At 38.5% G+C, this 19,871-nt stretch overlaps 1 protein-coding gene across 1 annotated transcript; it reads right to left on the reverse strand.

Moving 5' to 3' along the window:
- Window positions 1–1,885: 1,885 nt before the first annotated feature.
- On the reverse strand, window positions 1,886–14,253 carry SMKR1 (small lysine rich protein 1). Its single transcript, XM_074267948.1, has 4 exons — window positions 13,864–14,253; window positions 13,518–13,638; window positions 12,917–12,970; window positions 1,886–2,442 (listed from the first exon to the last, which is right to left on the reverse strand). Exons 3-4 carry the CDS (start codon window positions 12,917–12,919, stop codon window positions 2,245–2,247), a joined length of 201 nt encoding a protein of 66 aa, XP_074124049.1. The 5' UTR covers window positions 12,920–12,970; window positions 13,518–13,638; window positions 13,864–14,253; the 3' UTR covers window positions 1,886–2,244.
- Between the last annotated feature and the right edge of the window lie 5,618 nt (window positions 14,254–19,871).

Genomic DNA, 19,871 nt, shown 5'->3' on the forward strand with positions numbered 1-19,871 from the left:
CAGAGAAGGAAAGCCTACATCTTGCAAAATCACAAGCAGGTATTTCAGTACCTGGCAGGGGAGTTAAATTATTATTACCCGGAGCTGGTAATCTCACAAATGATAACTACTTGTATCCAAGCAGCACTCCCACCAAGTGGAAACATGTTACTTGTGTCTCAAAACTGCAGAGAGAAAAGAGGGAAAACAAAAAACAAAGAGTCTCCAGCCCCTTGTAGTCTCTCTGATTAGGAAAAGAGAAATATCAGACTTCATCCAACCAAGGTTTCCAATGGCAATTGATTTGAACAGAAATTGCATAGATGGTATGGAATTGTAGCAGCTGGCATCTTAATAAAACAAATAGCTTATTGGGACCCCTACTTTCTCATATGAGTCTCCACCCATTTATGAACCAGTATACTACATACAAGTGACAAAATTACTTACAATCCTGGTTCCTAATAGAACTTTATTTTTTCCTAGTTGCAGTCTTAGAACTATTGCTTGGGTCGGGGAAGCTTTCAGCTTAGAATCAGTGATGAGGATGACTGTATAAAAGAGACTGAAAGCAGCAGACATATTTGGTAAGTGGCTGAAAAACTGTGTTCACATTCCCTTTCTTTTCAAAGGATCCCATTTTGGGCTTAGCCACCATTTCCTTGAGTGAAAAAGGATCAGTTAACTCCTACAGCTCTACCTCATTACTTACTCTGTCTACCAACCGAGTTGAAAGGCACCTCAGGTCATCCAATAAATGCTTTGGACCCATATCTCCCCAGTGGTGGGCCAGATTAATACCAAAGTCATGAGGTTCTCTGATTCCCAGTTGTTCTGTTAAAATGACTGTGTGTGTACGGGATGTAACCTGTCAGGAGAACCCAAGCTCCTTAAGCGCAGGGACGGTTTGTATTTTTTATCCCCTACAAGTCCTGCATAGTGGGCACTTAATGGTTGTTCACTTGCACTTATAGCTTCCTCAGTGCAAAACTTTATTAGTGTTGGTAAGATGAGAGGAGGCAGAAGTGAGAACAGACAGGATTGGGAAGAAGAAAAATAGACCAGTCAGTCAATAAACTTTTATTAATTGCCTCCTCTGTGCTAGGCATTGTACTAAACACTGTGGATACAAAGAAAGGCAAAAAAAAGAGTCCCTGTCCTCAGAGAGCTCACAATCTAGAGACAAGCAGCAAACTAATATATACAAACAAGCTTTATCTAGTATAATAGAGATCATCTAGTCCAGCTGTGTCAAACTCAAATAGAAACAGAACCCAGTAGTCCCATGACGACTTAGAAAATCACAAATTAGCATGCTTTTATTTTTAATTTTTTGGGGGTAAACATTTCCCAATTACATTTTAACTAGTTGAGTTTGACACCTCTGATCTAGTCCAACCTCTACATTGTACAAATGTGGAAACTGAAGTCCACAGAGGCGAAATGGCTTGTACAGAATCCCCTGGGCAGTAAGTGGCAGTCAGGAGTCAAAGCCAGGTCTTCTGAAACCAAATACTGAGCTCTTTCCACTGTCTCCATGCTGGCTCATTTCTTTATTCACTCAAATGACTGACAAGTGCCTTGCAGTTTGTATCCTTTTATATGCTCTGGCTAGCACAAAGCACATTTTGCTGATGTTATTAAAGCCTCAGAGGAGTCTCTGCAGGCAATTGTAGTTATTTCAAATCAGGAAAACAGTCAGGGGGAGGGGAGGAGCACACTAAACTGACAAAATATTTTTCTTAATTATTTCCCCCTCAAAATGGTGGTGGTGGGCAGGCAGAGATGGACATTACTGTGGCACAGCATGTCTCATCTTCATATGGATAATCACCTGCCCCCTCTCTTCAGGGATGAGGAGGGTCACATTTACTGTTATCAGCAGAAAATGAGTGCAAGAGAGAACTAGATTCACCAAGCAAAATTTAATTCTGACATGTAACAAAGAATGATTAGAACCAAACAGTATTCTGAAATCAACCACCCAGTTTGATAACTACTTAGACACATTTTTGCCTTAAGTTCCTTAAAAAAAAAAAAAAAAATGTAATGTTTCCCTTGGACACAAGCGTTAAGTGATAATTCCATTCCCTTATCCTTAACTCCAAGAGCTCTAGTCATTCTCCAGTTCAAGGTGTTTTCAGTAAGATTTAATCTGCTTCAGTGGCTGTTTTGATTGTATCCCTTCACTGTACATTTCTGTTAATAGTTACAATTCATGGCTACGAAGATATGCTATAAAGGCATCCATCCATTCATCCACTGTTATATCTTCTTTCCTTTCTTTTTCTTGCCAGCCCCTGGCCAGCGGAAACCACGTAATTGTAGGCAGTCAGCAACATTGTGGGCGATGTAATACAGGTTCAGCATGGTAGCCGGGTGAAGGATGTCCACTTCAGGCTTTTTTCCTTTCTTCCCACCCCGGCCCTGCCCCCGGCCTTTTACCTTTTTGCCTTTACCTGGCTTAAAAAAAAAAATGAACATAAGGTGAACAATTATATTCTGGGGGATAGCTTTTACATCACAGTTGACATTTGTATTGCAATTGCTGAGGGAGAGAAAGGAAGTTTTATTGAGGAAGAAACTTGTGGCTTAGGTGAGAATGAGGTAAAGGAGGTTGAATTAGCAAAGAATTAACCAAGAAAATGAGGGGAAATGGAACAAAGCAAGTCAATATCCACCTTTAATTCTCTCTCTCTTTTATTTTAGAGGTGTTTTGTAGGAAAGAAAGCACTGGTTTTGGAGTCTAAATTGCTTTGAATTCCAGCTGGTTAAATTACTTAATAGTTGCATGACTTTAGGCAAAACAGTGGAATTTTTCTGGACCTGTTTGCTTAAAAAAATTAAATGAATAAATCAACAAGTACTTATTATGTGTCAAGTCCTATTCTAAGTTCTGGAAAGCCAAAGATACATAAAAATAAAGTCTATCTTTAAGAAGCTCCCTTTCTAATGAGGGAGACAGGTAAACAGCTACCCATACACACAACACACAAAATGTAAAAGGAGATAATGGCAGAAAAGAGGCAGCAAAATCTACACTGGGGAGAACCCGAAAGGCTTTTTGGAGAAGGAGTCTTTAGATCATAGAGGTGGTAAAGATGAGAGAAAGGTTGAACTAAATCCTTAGGGAGAGAATATCCCAGGTAAGGGGAAAGTTAGCAAAAAGGCATAGAGTGTCAAGTTCAAATTGGACCACCAATGAGGCCATTGTGGAGCTGGATGGTGACCTATGTGGACAGGAACAAAGTGTGAGAAGATAGGAAGGATATAGGTGGTGAAGGGCTTTAAAAGGTAAATAAAGAATTTTCTATTTAATCCTAGAGGTATTAAGGAGCCAGTAGGGATTATTGAATAGGGATGATAAAGTAGTCAGACCTGGACTTTAAGAAAATTATTTTTAGCAGCTAAGTTTGAATTTTTTAAAATAAGCATTTCCACATGTATTTCCTATCGTAAAACAGGAGAGGATGAGACATACAATTATGAATCTTTCTAGAGCTTGCTTTTCTTTTTAAGCATGTAAGAAATTCAACTTCAACTTTTAATACTGACCTGCTTGTCTTTGATTCCTTCTCATCATCCTTCTGTTCTTTCTTTTTAGTATCCCTATTGCTATCCCTCCTCTTATTTCCACCTTTCTCCCAAAAAACTGGAGGAAAAAATTCTGTTGAAACCCTTTTACAAATATGCATAATCAAAAACCACATTTTTCAGATTGTGTTTTAATGAATATGCATAGTCAAAAACCAAATTCTCAGATTGTATGCCTCAAATGCATCATCTGAAAATTTGTCAATCAAATTGATAAGACTTTTAAGATCTTTTCTAGCTCTAAAACACAGTGCCTGGCACACAGTAAATACTTCAGAAATACTTATTGATTGAATCTAATTATATATGTAGATATGCATGTACATAGGCCTTCTGTATCATCATTCAGTCATATCCGACTTCATTTGGAGTGCTTTGCCATTTTCTTCTCCTACTCATTTTACAGATGGGGAAATTGAGGTAAAGAGGATTAAGTATTTTGCCCAGGGACACACAAAATTAGTATCTAAGGACAGATTTGAACTCAGGAAGATAAATATTCCTGATTTCACTCTATGCATTATGTACCACATATATGTCTGTGTATAAGCATGCAAGAATATAATTCTAGCAATCCCTATGCTAGCTTGCATCCAAACTATTTAATTTTCCAAATTACTCCCTCCAGAACACTGGTGATCCTGCAAAGGTTTCTGGAGACCCCTGACCATCCTTCCATGCTTTTTCCCTAGCTTTGTGAAGTTTTACTTTCTTAGCTACGTGTTTCTCATGGAATATCATGTCAGTCACTTAAAACTATATGAGCGAGAAAAGATTTTTTAAAAACTCAACATAAGAAATCTTAAGGAATAAAACATTTGGACTTTAGTTTTAACCTAGGATTAGATGGTACAGAGATACAAGAACTTTAAATGCAAACATTCAGATTAATGCCTAGATACATAAGTTACTACTATAATTAGAGGAGGCATATTCACATATCAAGGAATTAAGTCAATCAGCATTTATTGAGCACCTACTACGTGCCTGGAACTGCCTAGGTGCTGGTGTTATAAAAACAAAAGTGATATAGTTTGTGCCTTCAAGGAACCAAAGTTCTTTTGAGAACACAAAGTAAAATTAGGCATGATTTAGGAAACTACAGAAACACCGGATATTCAGAAAAATATTTGCTTTCAACTATCTCCTAAAATGAAAGTTAAAAAAAAAAAAATGTCAAAGAGGCCTCCCCATGACTTGTTCTTCTGGAATCATGAACCAAAATCAAAACAATTCTGTCACTGTTCCTAAATGGGATGTCAATTTACTGCTTTTTAGCCTCTTTAACTTTCTAGACCAAGTGTCCCTTCCTGTCCACAACTCCCCTATGTAACTCCACCACTCTATGTTCTTCCATGATGGTGGAATGGTTCAATTCTGAAAAACACAACTGATTATTTTAAATAGGGAGATGAAAGAGAAGGTAAAAGGAATATACCCGTGCGAGGAGGTAGAATTTACTACTTCTCATATTCAGGGAATGTGAAAAAGAATTTACAAACATGAAAAGGAAGCACCGATGAACCTTACTTATCTGAGCCAGGCACATGCACAGTATATAAATTAGCATAAAGTCACTTCAAATTTAGCCAAGAAACAAATGATGAGGGAAGAAGCAAGAGGAAGAATAATCAGGAAAGAAATAGTTACAAATTTCTTTCTTTTAAAAGTCATTGTGAAATATGACAAAACTCCACAGCAAAGTAAAATAGGGACAAGGAAATCAAATTTAGTTGTTTTGATTTACCAAACAGAATAGTGCAGAGTACCCAAGGGGAAAATATCTTCCAAAAACCAATTACTCAATCCTGTCAAATGTGAACAAAATCCAATTTCTTAATTAAACAAAAAGACATTTCTACTCTTAGAATGAACATCATAAACAAGATATATTTCAATTATCTTAGTTTCAGGTAATTAAAATCTTTATCCAACCACTGAAATTGATTAGTTCATTTATTTAAAGATGACTAATTTGGTCACTGATTAAAATGATACCAATGACTTCAAACTAGGACACTACCATATTATAATTTAATATCTGTATCTATATATTCATTTTATTTGAACACAATTGAGGCCCTAGCACTATCTTCTTCCACATAGCTTTGACCACATGTCATTGTCCTGCTCAAAAATTGTGAATGGCTTACTCTTGTCCCTGGATAAAACGTTTCTTTTCATTTGGTTTTTTAAAGCCCTTCAAAGGCTCTTTCCAGGCTTTCAGCGCTTTACTTTCTGTCAAAAACTCCACATTCCAGTAAAACTGGTCTACTTATTCCTCAGAGATGACATTCAATCTTCTAACTCCGTGCCTGTGCAGAGGCTTTCCCCCATGACTGAAATCTTCCCATTTCTCACTTCACAGACTACCTAGCTTACTGGAGGAAGTTCAGCTCAATCCCAATCCCGAAAGAAGGTCCTTTTTGATCCCCTCAGTTGCTAGTGCCGTCCCCCAAGAAATTGCTTTGTGCATTTTTAATATTTAAAGTTTTCTTCATGCTTGTTATTTAGTCATCCAGTTGTATCGAGTTTTTGGTGTTCCCCCAGACCACATCACACCAATACTGGCCATGGATTTTTTTGTCCTGTTTTTGCTGAGGAAATTGAGTGACTTGCCCTGGGTCACACAGCTAGGAGGTGTTAAGTGTCATATTTGAGCTCAGGACCTCCTGACCGGTATTCTATCCAGTGTGCCATCTAGCCGTCCCAGCCATGGAGTTTTTTGGGGGGGGTTTGGGCAAAGATACAAAAATGTTGTTTTTTTTTTTTCATTTTCTTCTCCAGTGGATTAAGGCAAACAGAGGTTAATGGCTTGCCCAAGTCACAGAACTAGTAAACATCTGATGGCAGATTTGAACTCAGGTGTTCTATCCACTGAGTTGCTGAGCTGCTTCTGTATTTGGATAATTCCCTCTCAATAAGCGGGCAAATTAACCTAGCAAATCATCTGTAAACCCAGAGGGAGAGGCAGCTGCCTGGACCCTCTTCTCCCCAACTGCCCCAATGGAGACATCTAGGACCTGAAACCAATAACCTTGAGAACAGCACTGCTTTCTGCCCTGTGCCCAAAGCCATCATTCTACAGAGCTCCATAGCCTGGCAACTACTGTAGCACATGCTACAGCTACAGATACTGAAGACCCAGAAAATTCAGTTTTTGCCAAAAATAAAATATGTCAAATATGGCTCAATATCAGAAACTGGCATGATTTCATCAATAGAAATCACTCAAAAGAGCCATTCCCATCTCTTTTGATATCACACCCTAAGCACCATGGGATCTTTCCATTTGATTTGCCACTGAAACCTTCCATATTTGTGGTCTTCCTCAATAGAATGGGAGCTATTGGAGAGCCACAATTGAATTGTTTTGCTATATGTACCTCAGAACTTATTATAACACTTTATATGTTGTAAGCTCTAAATAGGGCAGCTAGGGGATCCAGTGGGTAGAGCACTGAGATTGAAATAAAGTAAATTTGGCTTAATGAGTTCCAATCCAGCCCTGATACTCACTGAACAAGTCACTTTACCCTGTCTGTCTCAGTTTCCTCATCTGTAAAATGAGCTGGAGAAGGAAATGGTAAACTAGTCCAGGATCTTTTGTCAAGAGAATTACAAAATGAAGTCGTAAAGAGTTGGACAGGACTGAATGACAACTACTGTTATATACAATCCAGTTATTTTCAATTTTACCTCCTTATTTACAATGAGACTTCCTTGAGCATAAAGACTCTCTTTCTTAGTTTAGCATGTCTAGAACATAAGAAATTCTTAATAAAAGCTTGCTGACTGTCTTATTGAGCTTCTTGAGGTCAGGGACTATTTTGTTCTCAAAAGTCTTTAATAAATCCTTGTTGGATTGAATGCTTGTTGAATGTATAACAATAGCAAACTTTATATAGCATTTTATATAGAAACACTTTTGTTTCTATCTAATACATTAATAGGATCACTTGTGAGATATAACTACATAAAACAGAGGCAGCTAGATGGCACAATGGAGAGAGCACCAGCCCTGAAGTCAGGAAGACCTGGGTTCGAATATGGTTTCAGACATTTAACACTTCCTGTGTGACCCTAGACAAGTCACTTAACCCCAATTGCCTCAGCAAAAACAAAACAAAAAACTACATAAAATAGGTTTCATACTAACAAAGACCTCAAAATTAATAGTTTTCCAACTGGGAAATGGCCAAAGAAATCTTGGTTTGCCACTATCAAGGAATACTACTGCACTGTAAGAAATAATGAACCATGGGAAGAATTGTATGAACTTATACAGGGCAAAGGGAGCACAACCAGAATCATTTATACAAAAAGAATATTGCTAAGACAAGTTTGATAGACATAAAAACTCTGATCAAAACAAACCATGATTCCTGGGGACTAATGATAAAACATGTAATCTATGTCCTGACAGAGAGGTAATGTTGGATTCAAGATGTAGAATGACACATACATTTTTGGATATAATGATATGGGAATTTGCTTTGCTTGACTATGTATATTTGTGACAAGAATTTTGTTTTCCTTTAAAAAAATAAAAATTTTTTGCATAATTGCACATGTATGATCTATATCAGGTTGCTTACCATCTTAGAGAAGAAGGGAAAGGAGGAAACGATAGAATTTGGACTTCAAAACTTTTTTTTAATGTTAAAAATTGTTTTTACATATAATTGGGGAAATAATATTTTAAAAAGAGGTATAAGTGAAAGGAAAAATACTTTTGTTTCAAAAAAAAAGTTATATAAAAAGTAGCTGGTTCATTTTACTTTGTTTTAGAAATACATTAAACTAAACAAAAGCAGTATTTTCAATTATATAAAATAAAATTAGAAATATTAATTTTATTACAAAGTAAATATCTTATTAGATTGTAACATTTGAAAAAGGAATATGTTACTAGACATAATATGTGGTTAAAAATAAGATAAAAATGGTTGCTGAAACAGCTCAATTATACTCTTACACAATACAACCCAGGGGCTATCATTCCTTGTGAAAAAATATTTTTTAAAGAATTATTAAAGAAATGAGAGACCATGTGAAGGTGCTGATTTGATGCAACCATCAGAAGAAAACTAGGGTATAAGAAACAGGAAGGCGTAGTGATGGACAAACAGTTACTACACTGGCCCATCTTATTTGGAAAATTTCTGATTATTTTTCCAACCTTTCACTTTTTAGTCTTCACATATAGCATTAAACGTTCAAATTTTGAAATTGTGCTTTAAAAAAAGCTCTTTTGAAAAGTACTCTGAAGGAGAGAAACAGGTGGCTGATGTAAGAACATACTACCATTTTAGCCAAGGATAACTCAGAAACAGCAGCCTATCCCAGACACTGGGTTGAAGGTTCCTGTCTTTTGCAAACACAGATGCTTTTTCTTTAGAACATCTTTAAGACAGTTACTCTAAAGAAAGATGATTCAAAAGTCTGGGCCCCATCCACTTCCTGTGTCACTACAAAGGAGCTCTGGGGCCCTTTGTGTCTCATGAACAAAATGCAGATTGAATGCAGAATGAGGATTCTGAAACTAAAGTGACATCCTGATTTGTAATCGATTGACTTGCTCAAGGAGCATGGCTTTAATTCACTATGATTTTGTGTCCTCCTAGTCAAAAATGGAAAGAGCAATTATTATTCATCACACAAAAGGAGCACAAGGATGGATGATGGCTGAGCACACTTGAGATTCTTGCATGAACAGTTCTGTGAAGACACATATGTTTAACCTAATCCAGGGGCAGGTAGATGGTACAAAAGATAGAGCACCGTCCTGGACTTTGAATGAACCTGAGTTCAAAGTCAGCCTCAGACACCTATTAGCTGTGTGACTCTGGGCAAGTCACTTAACCCTGACTGCTTAAAAAAAATTAACCTAATTCATCACTTCTTTGCAATAAGATGTTTCAACAGCTACAAAATATTTATTGACCTCTGTATATAGGGCATTGAGCTCAACTGAGGACATGATTTGCTAGAGATACCAGTGAGTGCCCTGAAGAAAATTGTACCCTAGTTATGGAGTCAGGATATATACTCACAGAAAGTGTAATAGGATCCTAGGATTTAAGTATGGTCTAAAGGGATCTTGGAGATCATCTTTCCAACTCCCCAATTCTGTAAATGACCCTAGAAGCTAATGTATATATACATTCACGTGTGTGTGTGTGTGTGTGTGTGTGTGTGTGTATTAGCTGAGAAAACCAATTGCTGCTGTCATTACAAATTTCCCACACTCTTATTAAAGCAATTTAGTATTAACTTCTCCCAGGCTCATCAGTAAAATCAGGGAATTGGGTAGATGGTCTCCAAGATCCCTTCTGAATTCTGTGATCCCATTACACTCCTATAGTCAGCCCTGACAGCTGCAGGATTGGGAGAATCATTATTTGCAAGTACCTTCTCTGTCCCACATTCACTTTCTCACTTAGTTGGCTGAGTTTGTGGTACAGGGTGATCATGTTCAAGGACTCCCCAAAAATTTATACAAATGACTAACTCATTTGTGATTGCAAAGGGATGAAAACAAAAATGCATGTCTAGTGGTTGAGATATGGCTGGATATGGTTGGGATAGGGATAGAGATGATACTTGTGATTTTATTGATACCAGAAACTCTCTGAATGATGTCCACATGGTCTGTCTTGAGCACAGAAAGAAAAAATTCTTCTACTCGATTTCCCTCCCAATTTTTTTTTTTTTTTTTTTTTTTTTGGTTCAAGCCAGCTGAAAGAGAAAACCACTTACCCAAAAGCTAGAAGTCTCCACAGCTACTGCTAATGCAAATTTTCCCATACTGTTCTTAAAGCAGCATAGAAAACTTAATAACTATGTGAGTTGAACTATTATTTTACTTCTCAGGGTCTCAGATATAAAATGAGGCAGTCATATCAGATGATCTCCAAGGTCCCTTCCAGACCATAGCTACATCCAAATAATTGATCTGTAAAAGTAGTATAACCAGCCTGAATAGCTGCATGACCCTTTGAATCAGTTTCCCTCCACTATGACCTGTCCATCCCACACCTGTTGATTTTGGGTAGTCATGTTCTCAGCTGGCATCCTTTAAGGGGCTCTTTATCTTCAAGGAGGAAGAAAGGGAACAAACAATCATAGATGCTTAACTAGAAGGGAATTCAGAACCTAACAGCATAAAACTCTGGCCACAGCATCCAGTTTAATTATATAGCTTCCTCTTGTAGATTTCTAGTGACAGAGAACTTAATTTTAAACTTATGCAATAGCTCATTACATTGCTGGACAGCTCTCAGGATTAGAAAGCCTTAATGTTGAATAGTCATTTTTCTCTATGGTCTCTAGCTACTGATCCTAGTTCTGTTCCTTGAGGCCATGTTCTATTTTGTCACCAACTTTTATATTTCTTCCTGCATATCTGTCAGCTCACGAACAGGGTGTCCCAAATGTCTGAGGGCAATTTAAAGCTTGGATAGTTTAAAATAAAAATAAAGTAGAAAACTATAAGCTTTACTAGTTTTAAAAACTGCACTAAGACTTTTAAGACACACTGTATCTTGCCCAAATGTATTGAAAAGTGAAAGCTATAAAGACAAAGCTTGATGACCTGTCATTTCTTGAAGAGGCTATTCCATATCCTGACTTTATGCAGAGGGTCTCCTATACCTAGAATGCTCTGCTCCTTTCCTTCCACTTTGTACTTTCTCTTTCTTCAAGATTGAGATCAAATCCCACCTTCTGTAGAAGGACCTTCTCAGTTCCCCAAGTGCCTTTCCTTCTTAGATGAGCTACCATCTACTGAAGAGATCTTGTATGTTCTGGGTTATATGTATTGCCTCCTCCCTTAAAATGTAAGCTCTGTGAGGGTTTGGAATATTTTTGTTTTTCTTTGCCCTCCCTCTCCCAGTTCTTAGCACAAAGGAAAGGCTTGCTGACTGACCAGGCCCTGCCCTATCTGGGCCCAGTACTTACTACTTAGTTCTTAGCACAAAAGAAAGGCTTGCTGACTGACCAGGCCCTGCCCTATCTGGGCCCAGTACTTACTACTTAGTTCTTAGCACAAAAGAAAGGCTTGCTGACTGACCAGGCCCTGCCCTATCTGGGCCCAGTACTTACTACTTAGTTCTTGGCACAAAGGAAAGGCTTGCTGACTGACCAGGCCCTGCCCTATCTGGGCCCAGTACTTACTACTTAGTTCTTAGCACAAAGGAAAGACTTGCTGACTGACCAGGCCCTGCCCTATCTGGGCCCAGTACTTACTACTTAGTTCTTAGCACAAAGGAAAGGCTTGCTGACTGACCAGGCCCTGCCCTATCTGGGCCCAGTACTTACTACTTAGTTCTTGGCACAAAGGAAAGGCTTGCTGACTGACCAGGCCCTGCCCTATCTGGGCCCAGTACTTACTACTTAGTTCTTAGCACAAAGGAAAGGCTTGCTGACTGACCAGGCCCTGCCCTATCTGGGCCCAGTACTTACTACTTAGTTCTTAGCACAAAGCTGACTGACCAGGCCCTGCCCTATCTGGGCCCAGTACTTACTACTTAGTTCTTGGCACAAAGGAAAGGCTTGCTGACTGACCAGGCCCTGCCCTATCTGGGCCCAGTACTTACTACTTAGTTCTTAGCACAAAGGAAAGGCTTGCTGACTGACCAGGCCCTGCCCTATCTGGGCCCAGTACTTACTACTTAGTTCTTAGCACAAAGCTGACTGACCAGGCCCTGCCCTATCTGGGCCCAGTACTTACTACTTAGTTCTTGGCACAAAGGAAAGGCTTGCTGACTGACCAGGCCCTGCCCTATCTGGGCCCAGTACTTACTACTTAGTTCTTAGCACAAAGGAAAGGCTTGCTGACTGACCAGGCCCTGCCCTATCTCGGCCCTCATCTTTCAAGATCCTACAAGTCAATTCCTTGATGATTATGAATGAATAAATCTTCCACTGACACCAACTTTGGATGCACTTCCATTCTAATCTAATCTGGGCTAATATAGAATGCAAACAAGCAAATAAACAAAAATCTGAAGAAAGAATCGTGACATGATTAGGAAACGGGTCGGTTTGAGCCAAACTATTGCCCTGAACTTAGAATTCAATAAATCAATTTTTACAAGAGGCTCAGAATTTCTTCACTAAAACTATGAATGATACATAACAGAATGACAGATTATGGTTTACCCAGTACTCCGACTCATTAGTGTCCCGTCACCAAGGGGAAACAGAGGCTTGCCTAGGGTCACCCAGCTAAACAAAAACCCCGAAGTGGGACTCTCTAGCAGCCCTCGGGACTCCCAAGCCAGGGCTCTATCCGGGTGGGTACAGTGCCCTGTCTAAACCTTAACAGTAAGTTTATTACCATGACAAAGCCTTGCTTTCCGTTGACTTGTGGTCACAGGGTCAGTTCACAATCCTGAAACACAGAGATGTAAAAAGTGGTTACAGACCAAGTTTGTCTATTACAGCCTGCCTGAATCCCAGCTTCCTCATCACCCGGGGAGAGGGGGAAAGAATAAACATTCAGTGTGAGGAGGAAGAGCAGCCCCGGCTCTCGTTTCTACATCTCTGGCCCGCAGCTCTGCCGCCAGACCCAGGCAGCCAGCGGGGCTTCCCCCGGCAGTCGGGGACCGCCGGATTCCTCTCTGCCCTTGCTCGCACTTCTGCAGTGGGACACCACCACCTTCTGGCAAAGGAAAGAGCAGAAAGAAACGGGACCGGGTAGCTTCAACCCTGGGACAAAGGAGGGGGGCGAGAATGAGCACGGCAGGAGCGACAGAAAAGTACCCCCTCCCCGAGAGCCTCGTCCCGCCACCGCACGAGTCCGAGCGAAGGCTGGGAGGCGGAGAAACGTCCGGCGCCGCAGCGGAAACGATCTGCTCCCGACAGGGAACAACTGCAACTCTCCCCTGGACGGGCCCTTCCGGAGAGTCGAGGATCCTTGCAAGGGAGAGGCGACTCACCATCCTTGACTGCTCACAGTAACTGCAGCTTCTGTCAAAGTCACTCGCGCGCGAGCACACCAACGTCCATTCCGCCACCTTCCTCCCGGTGGGCGGAGCCTGCTCGGTGTTTATTCTGTTACTAAGGACGAAGAGGGGGGTGACGGAGTGGGGGAGGGGAGAGAGGGAGGCGAGCTGAAGAGGCTGGAGAGAAGGCGGAGGCGCGGAAGTAGCGCTCCCCTTCCCGACTCTAGCTATTCTCCCAATCCTCCGGAAGTTCGGTGGATGTGGATGGAGAAGGCCGAACGTCCATCCATTGTGCCGCTGAACAATGCCAGGGGGGTCGCCCCGACCCTGTCTTCCTTACCTCTGCCTCTTAGGTCACGCCTTCCAGAACCCCTTTGTCAGAGGGAGCCTTCTGAGTGTCGTATCCCTAGTTAGAATGGAAGCTCCTAGTGGGCAGGAGGCGCTCCGCCAAATTACCCCGCGCCTCCTGGCGAACGCCGCTCCCGCGGAGGGAAGCTTTCGGTGTGGTTCCCGCCCCGGTCCTCTCAGCCGCGTTCGCTTGGGAGGCTCCCTAGGGGACGGCGGGCGCGGCTCCCCGGCCACAGCGGAGCGGCCAAACGCGGCCCAGAGATCCTCCGGCACTCGGAGCTCCGTCCGTCTCCGGGACAATAACCTCAATCTGATCTAATGAGCCTGGGTTCGCCGGGCGCTCAGGGATGTCGAGCGAGGTGGGCAGGTGGCTGAATGCTCGCTTCCTTCCGTCCGCTTCCAAACTTTAGGGAGAAAGATTCAATTTAAAACATTTGTCTAAAGATTAAGAAGGTAATCTGCCATGATAATGAGCTACACTACATGACTAAGTCTTTGAAACATAAGTATCTAAATTAACCTTTGAGACACTGGAGAATGGATAATCAGTTGTGAAAGTGACAATTAAAAAAAATTTCGATGTTTTGTTTTTATATCCATCCATAATAATAAACATGTAAGTGCTACTACGCGCCAGACACTGTGTATCCACATTTCCCACAGATCTCTCCTCCCAGAATCATCCTTTATATTTTTCTTTTATTCTGCTTCTCCCACAACCCCAACTTTGAGCAAGTTGGTTTTTTTTTTTTTTAATTCCCTAAAATAAAGTCCTTAAAAACACAGCTGCATCGTCCCATTAAAAAACATTACCGTTTTGGTCACGTCTCAGTGCATTTTAAGATCATCACCTCTTTGGAAGGAGATGAGTGACTTTCATCTAAATTATTTTACACTGTTTATCTGCCTTAGACTTCTAAAGTCTTTCAAAGTTGTTTTTCTCTATAATGTTATCCTTGTGTAAATTGTTCTTCTGTGTTCACTTTGTTCTGTATCAGTTTTTAGAGATTCCTCTGATTTCCTCAGAAATTGTTCATTTCATCAATTAGTAAAACACACTAATAATCCTTTCTTTTTTCTTTTCTTTAAAAAAAAAAAAACCCAACTATGTCCATGAAGTTGCTAAACTGAGTTTTTTTTTAATAGTTTTTATTTTACCAGATATATGCATGGGTAATTTTACAGCATTGATGATTGCAAAACCTTTTGTTCTAATTTTTCTCCTCCTTCCCCCCCCCCCCCATGGCAGGTTGACCAATACATGTTAAATATGTTAAAGTATAAATTAAATACAATATATCTATACATGTCCAAATAGTTGTTTTGCTGTACAAAAAGAAGCAGACTTTGAAACAGTGTACAATTAGCCTGTGAAGGAAATCAGAAATGCAGGCGGACACAAATAGAGGGATTGGGAATTCTATGTAGTGGTTCATAGTCATCTCCCAGAGTTCTTTCTCTGGGTGTAGCTGGTTCAGTTCATTACTGCTCTATTGGAGCTGATTTGGTTCATCTCATTGTTGAAAATGGCCACGTCCATCAGAATTGGTCATCATATAGTATTGTTGTTATAGTATATAATGATTTCCTGGTCCTGTTCATTTCACTCAGCATCAGTTCATGTAAGTCTCTCCAAGCTTTTCTGAAATCATCCTTTTGGTCATTTCTTACAGAACAATAATATTCCATAATATTCATATACCACAATTTATTCAGCCATTTTCCGATTGATGGGCATCCACGTAGTTTCCAGTTTTTGGCCACTACAAAGAGGGCTGCCACAAACATTCTTGCACATACAGATCCCTTTCCCTTCTTTAAGATCTCTTTGGGATATAAGCCCAGTAGTAACATTGCTGGATCAAAGGGTATGCACAGTTTGATAACTTTTTGAGCATAGTTCCAAATTGTTGTCCAGAATGGCTGGACGTATTCACAATTCCACCAGCAATATATCAGTGTCCCTGATTTCCCACATTCGCTCCAACATTCTTCATTATCTTTCCCTGTCATTCTAGCCAATCTGACAGGTATGTAGTGGTATCTCAGAGTTGTCTTAATTTGCATTTCTCTGATTAATAATGACTTGGAGCATCTTTTCATATGGCTAGAAATAGTTTCAATTTCTTCATCTGAGAATTGTCTGTTCATACCCTTTGACCATTTATCAATTGGAGAATGGCTTGATTTCTTATGAATTAAAGTCAGTTCTCTATGTGTTGTGGAAATGAAGCCTTTATCAGAACCTTTGACTGTAAAAATGTTTTCTCAGTTTATTGTTTGTTTCCCTTCTAATCTTATCTGCATTAGTTTTGTTTATACAAAAACTTTTCAATTTGATATAATCAAAGTTTTCTACTTTGTGATCAATAATGATCTCTAGTTCTTCTTTGAACATAAATTCATTCCTCTTCCACAGGATGGACAGAGTTTTAATAGCTTTCCAGAATGATTGGGCCAGTATATAGCACCACTATGAAGTTCATTAGTGTACCTGTTTTCCTGTAGCTCCTTCAATATTTATCATTTTCTTCTTTTATCATCTTTAGCAATCTGATGAGTGGGAGGTGGATTTTCAGGTTGCTTTAATTTTCACTTATCTAATTATTAGTAATTTGGAAACATTTTTACCTTGCATGGTTGGTGATAGTTTGAATTTCTTTGAAAACTGTCTTTTCATATTTTATTTTTTATCTATTGAGGAATGATTCTCACTCTTAGAAATTTTGAATCAGTTTCTTACCTATCTTGGAAATGAGGCCTTTACTTGAAAAACTTACTGGAAAAAAATCTTTGCATTTTTTCCAAGTTACCTGTTACTCTTCTAGTTTTGACTGCATTATACTTGGGTTTTTTAATTTTATAGAATCAAAACTGACATTTTATTTTGAGCCATCCTTTCGTTGTTTAGTCATAAACTCTTCCCCTATCCATAGATATAAAAAGATGTTTTCTTCATTGCTCCTCTAATTTGTTTATAATGTGGTCTTTCAAATCTAGATCATGTGTCCATTTGAAATTTATGGTAAGATATAAGATATTAGTCTAAAACAAATTTCTGCCAAAGTGCCACCCAGTTTCCCATCAATTTGTGTGTGTGTGTATGTGTATGTGTGTTTTGTTTTTTGCCAAATAATGAGCCTTTAATGAGTCCTTCCTCTAGTAACTAGGTCTTTGGATTTATCTAACACAACGCTATTGTTTGTTTGCTTCTTTATTTTGTGTATTTAACTTGTTTCACTGCAATCAATTTCTCTGTCTTTCTGTCTCTCCCCACAATATTGAATTTATATGTATATATATATATATATATATATATATATGTATATATATATATATATATGTATGTATGTATGTATATATATTCTTCTTCATCCTTATAATTTGCTTTGCTTAGGATTAATACCTCCCTTAATCTAACTTCCCTCTAATTCCCCCTGCCCTTTTTCTCCTTCCCTCAGTTTTTACTGGTGAGTAAAATTTATTTCTCCATTCATCTCTGTGTTGTGTATATTCTTCCTTCCTTTGACTAGATGACTGAGGTTCAGGGATCAGCTGTTCCTACCCATTTCCTTATTGTAGAGATGTCTACATTATTACCTAGGATAATATTTCCTAACTCTCCTTTCTATCCACCTACTTGAGTATATTCCTCTTCTGCTCTTTCCAATTTTCCCTTAAAATCATGAAGATATAACAGAACCACTCCCAATTTTACTCTACTTTGATTCCCTTCTGAGCCCCAATAGAAATCAGAGGGGATACATACCTCCTCATAACATAATATATTTACTTTGTCCTTTTATTTTGAATTCCTTGGGCTGTTCATCCTGAATTACTGTTTTTTTTTTTTTTTGTTTTGTTTTTTTGTTTCTCTTCACTTGTATTTGAAGTTTTCTATTAGGAAAGTTTGAAAGGACTTTCATTAAAGATCCTTTCTCTTCAATAGCACTATATTCTGTTTTGCTTCATAATATTACTCTTTTCTATAAGATCATGTCCTCTGCCTTCTGGCATGTCTTATGCCCGGCTCGCTGTTCCTTAATGATGGTTGCTGCCAAATTATGTATGATCCTAGTTGTGACTACTTGGTAATTGAATTATACTAGAATTTCTTTCTGGCTGCTTACAGTATTTTTCTCAGTGAACTAGAAGCTCTGCATTTTAACTATGATATTCCTGGGAGTTTTCATTCTAAAATCTCTTTCAGGAAGTTGCTGTGTTTCAAAAGTAGATACAGAAAGAATTGTGAGAGATTTTCTCTTAGCTGTCAGGAGCTTTAGATTCATGTGAAAGCAACAAGCTAGTCATGGGAAAGTCTAGCAGGGTGGGAGGACAAAGGAGACTGCCTATATTGGGAAATTTTTGGCACTTTCCCAAGGCTCCTGGAATAGGATAGGGATCAAGGATGTGGTCTTCTATGACCTTTCAGATAGTTGCTGTATTTTATCTGGGAAAGGAATGTTCTTTTCCTTGTGCAAGGTTATGATAAGAAGAGCTGAAAGCACATTTCTGGTACAAAATTCAGAGGCCTGTTTCATCAAGATGTGTGTTTTTTTTATTTCCATTTTATCTTCTATTTATATGGGGAGTTGTAAGATTTCTTGAAGTCTTATGTCTAGGCTGCTTTTAAAGGGCATTCTAAAAGTCCAATGATACTTAATTTTTGCCTTGTTCTCTTTTCTATGTGAGTTTTCACTTTTGAGATATCTTATAAGCTTTTGTACTACAATTTAGGTCTGATGCCAAGAGATCCTCTCCTTCTTCTTACTTTTTTCATTGTTATTTTTCAGATTCTTGACCTTTTATTCTTCCATCTGAATTTCATTATTATTATTTTTTTTTTTTCCTGAGGCTGGGATTAAGTGACTTGCCCAGGATCACACAGCTAGGATGCGTTAAGTGTCTGAGACCAAATTTGAACTTGGGTCATCCTGAATTTAAGGCTGGTGCTCTATCCACTATGCCACCTATCTGTCCCATTATTATTTTTTCATAACTCTATAAAGTATTTCATTGGTAGTTTAACTGGTTTATTATTGAACAAGTAAATAAATTTAGGTAATAATATTCTTTTTATTATATTGGCTTGAATAATTCACATTCAATTAATATTTCTTTAATTGTTTAACTCAGTTTTAATTTTTTCAGAGAACACTTTATATTAAGATTCATATAGTTCCTGGGTGAATCTTGGCAGGAACACTGCCAAGTATTTTAGAGCACCTATTTGAATGGAATTTCTTTTTCCAGCATTTCTTGGGGTTTATTAGTTTATATACATAGACTAATTCGTGTGTGTTTATACACACACACACACAAATGCCAAAGATTTATGTGAATTTATTTTAAATCCTTCAATTTTGCTGAAATTATTGTTTCAATTAATTTTATTTCTTTTCTGCCTGTTTTCATCCCTTCAATTTCTTTTCCTTGTCTTTTTACTATAGCTAGCATTTCTAGTAGTATATCAAAAGTAGCAGTAATGGGGCAGCTAGGTGTGCGGTGGATAGAGCGCCAGCCTTGAATTCAGGAGGACCAGAGTTCAAATCTGATCTCAGACACTTAACACTTCCTAGCTGTGTGACCCTGGGCAAGTCACTTAATACCAGCCTAAAAAAAAAAAAAAAAGTAGCAGTAATAATGGATATCTTTATTTTATCTAGATGTTATTGGAAAGACTTCCAACTTTTCTATTACATAAAATATGTTCTCTTCAAGTTTTCATAGATATTATTTACTATGCTAAAGAAATATTCATCTTTTATGATTTCTAGAGCCTTTAGTAGAAATAAGTGTTGGGTTTTGTCAACTAATCTTATAATTTAACTATCTATTTTTCTTACTAATTTGATCAAGTTTTCCTATAAGTATTTAGATGTATTACTACTTAATTATAAGTATCAGTAACAATTCATTATCTTTGGTACTTTTTAGAATAAATATAAATTCTGTGCTTTATCTCTTTTTTTCATGTCTATGTTTGCTGTACGTTTATCT

The sequence above is a fragment of the Sminthopsis crassicaudata genome, chromosome 5, assembly GCF_048593235.1.
Source record: "Sminthopsis crassicaudata isolate SCR6 chromosome 5, ASM4859323v1, whole genome shotgun sequence".
NCBI lineage: Eukaryota > Metazoa > Chordata > Mammalia > Dasyuromorphia > Dasyuridae > Sminthopsis > Sminthopsis crassicaudata.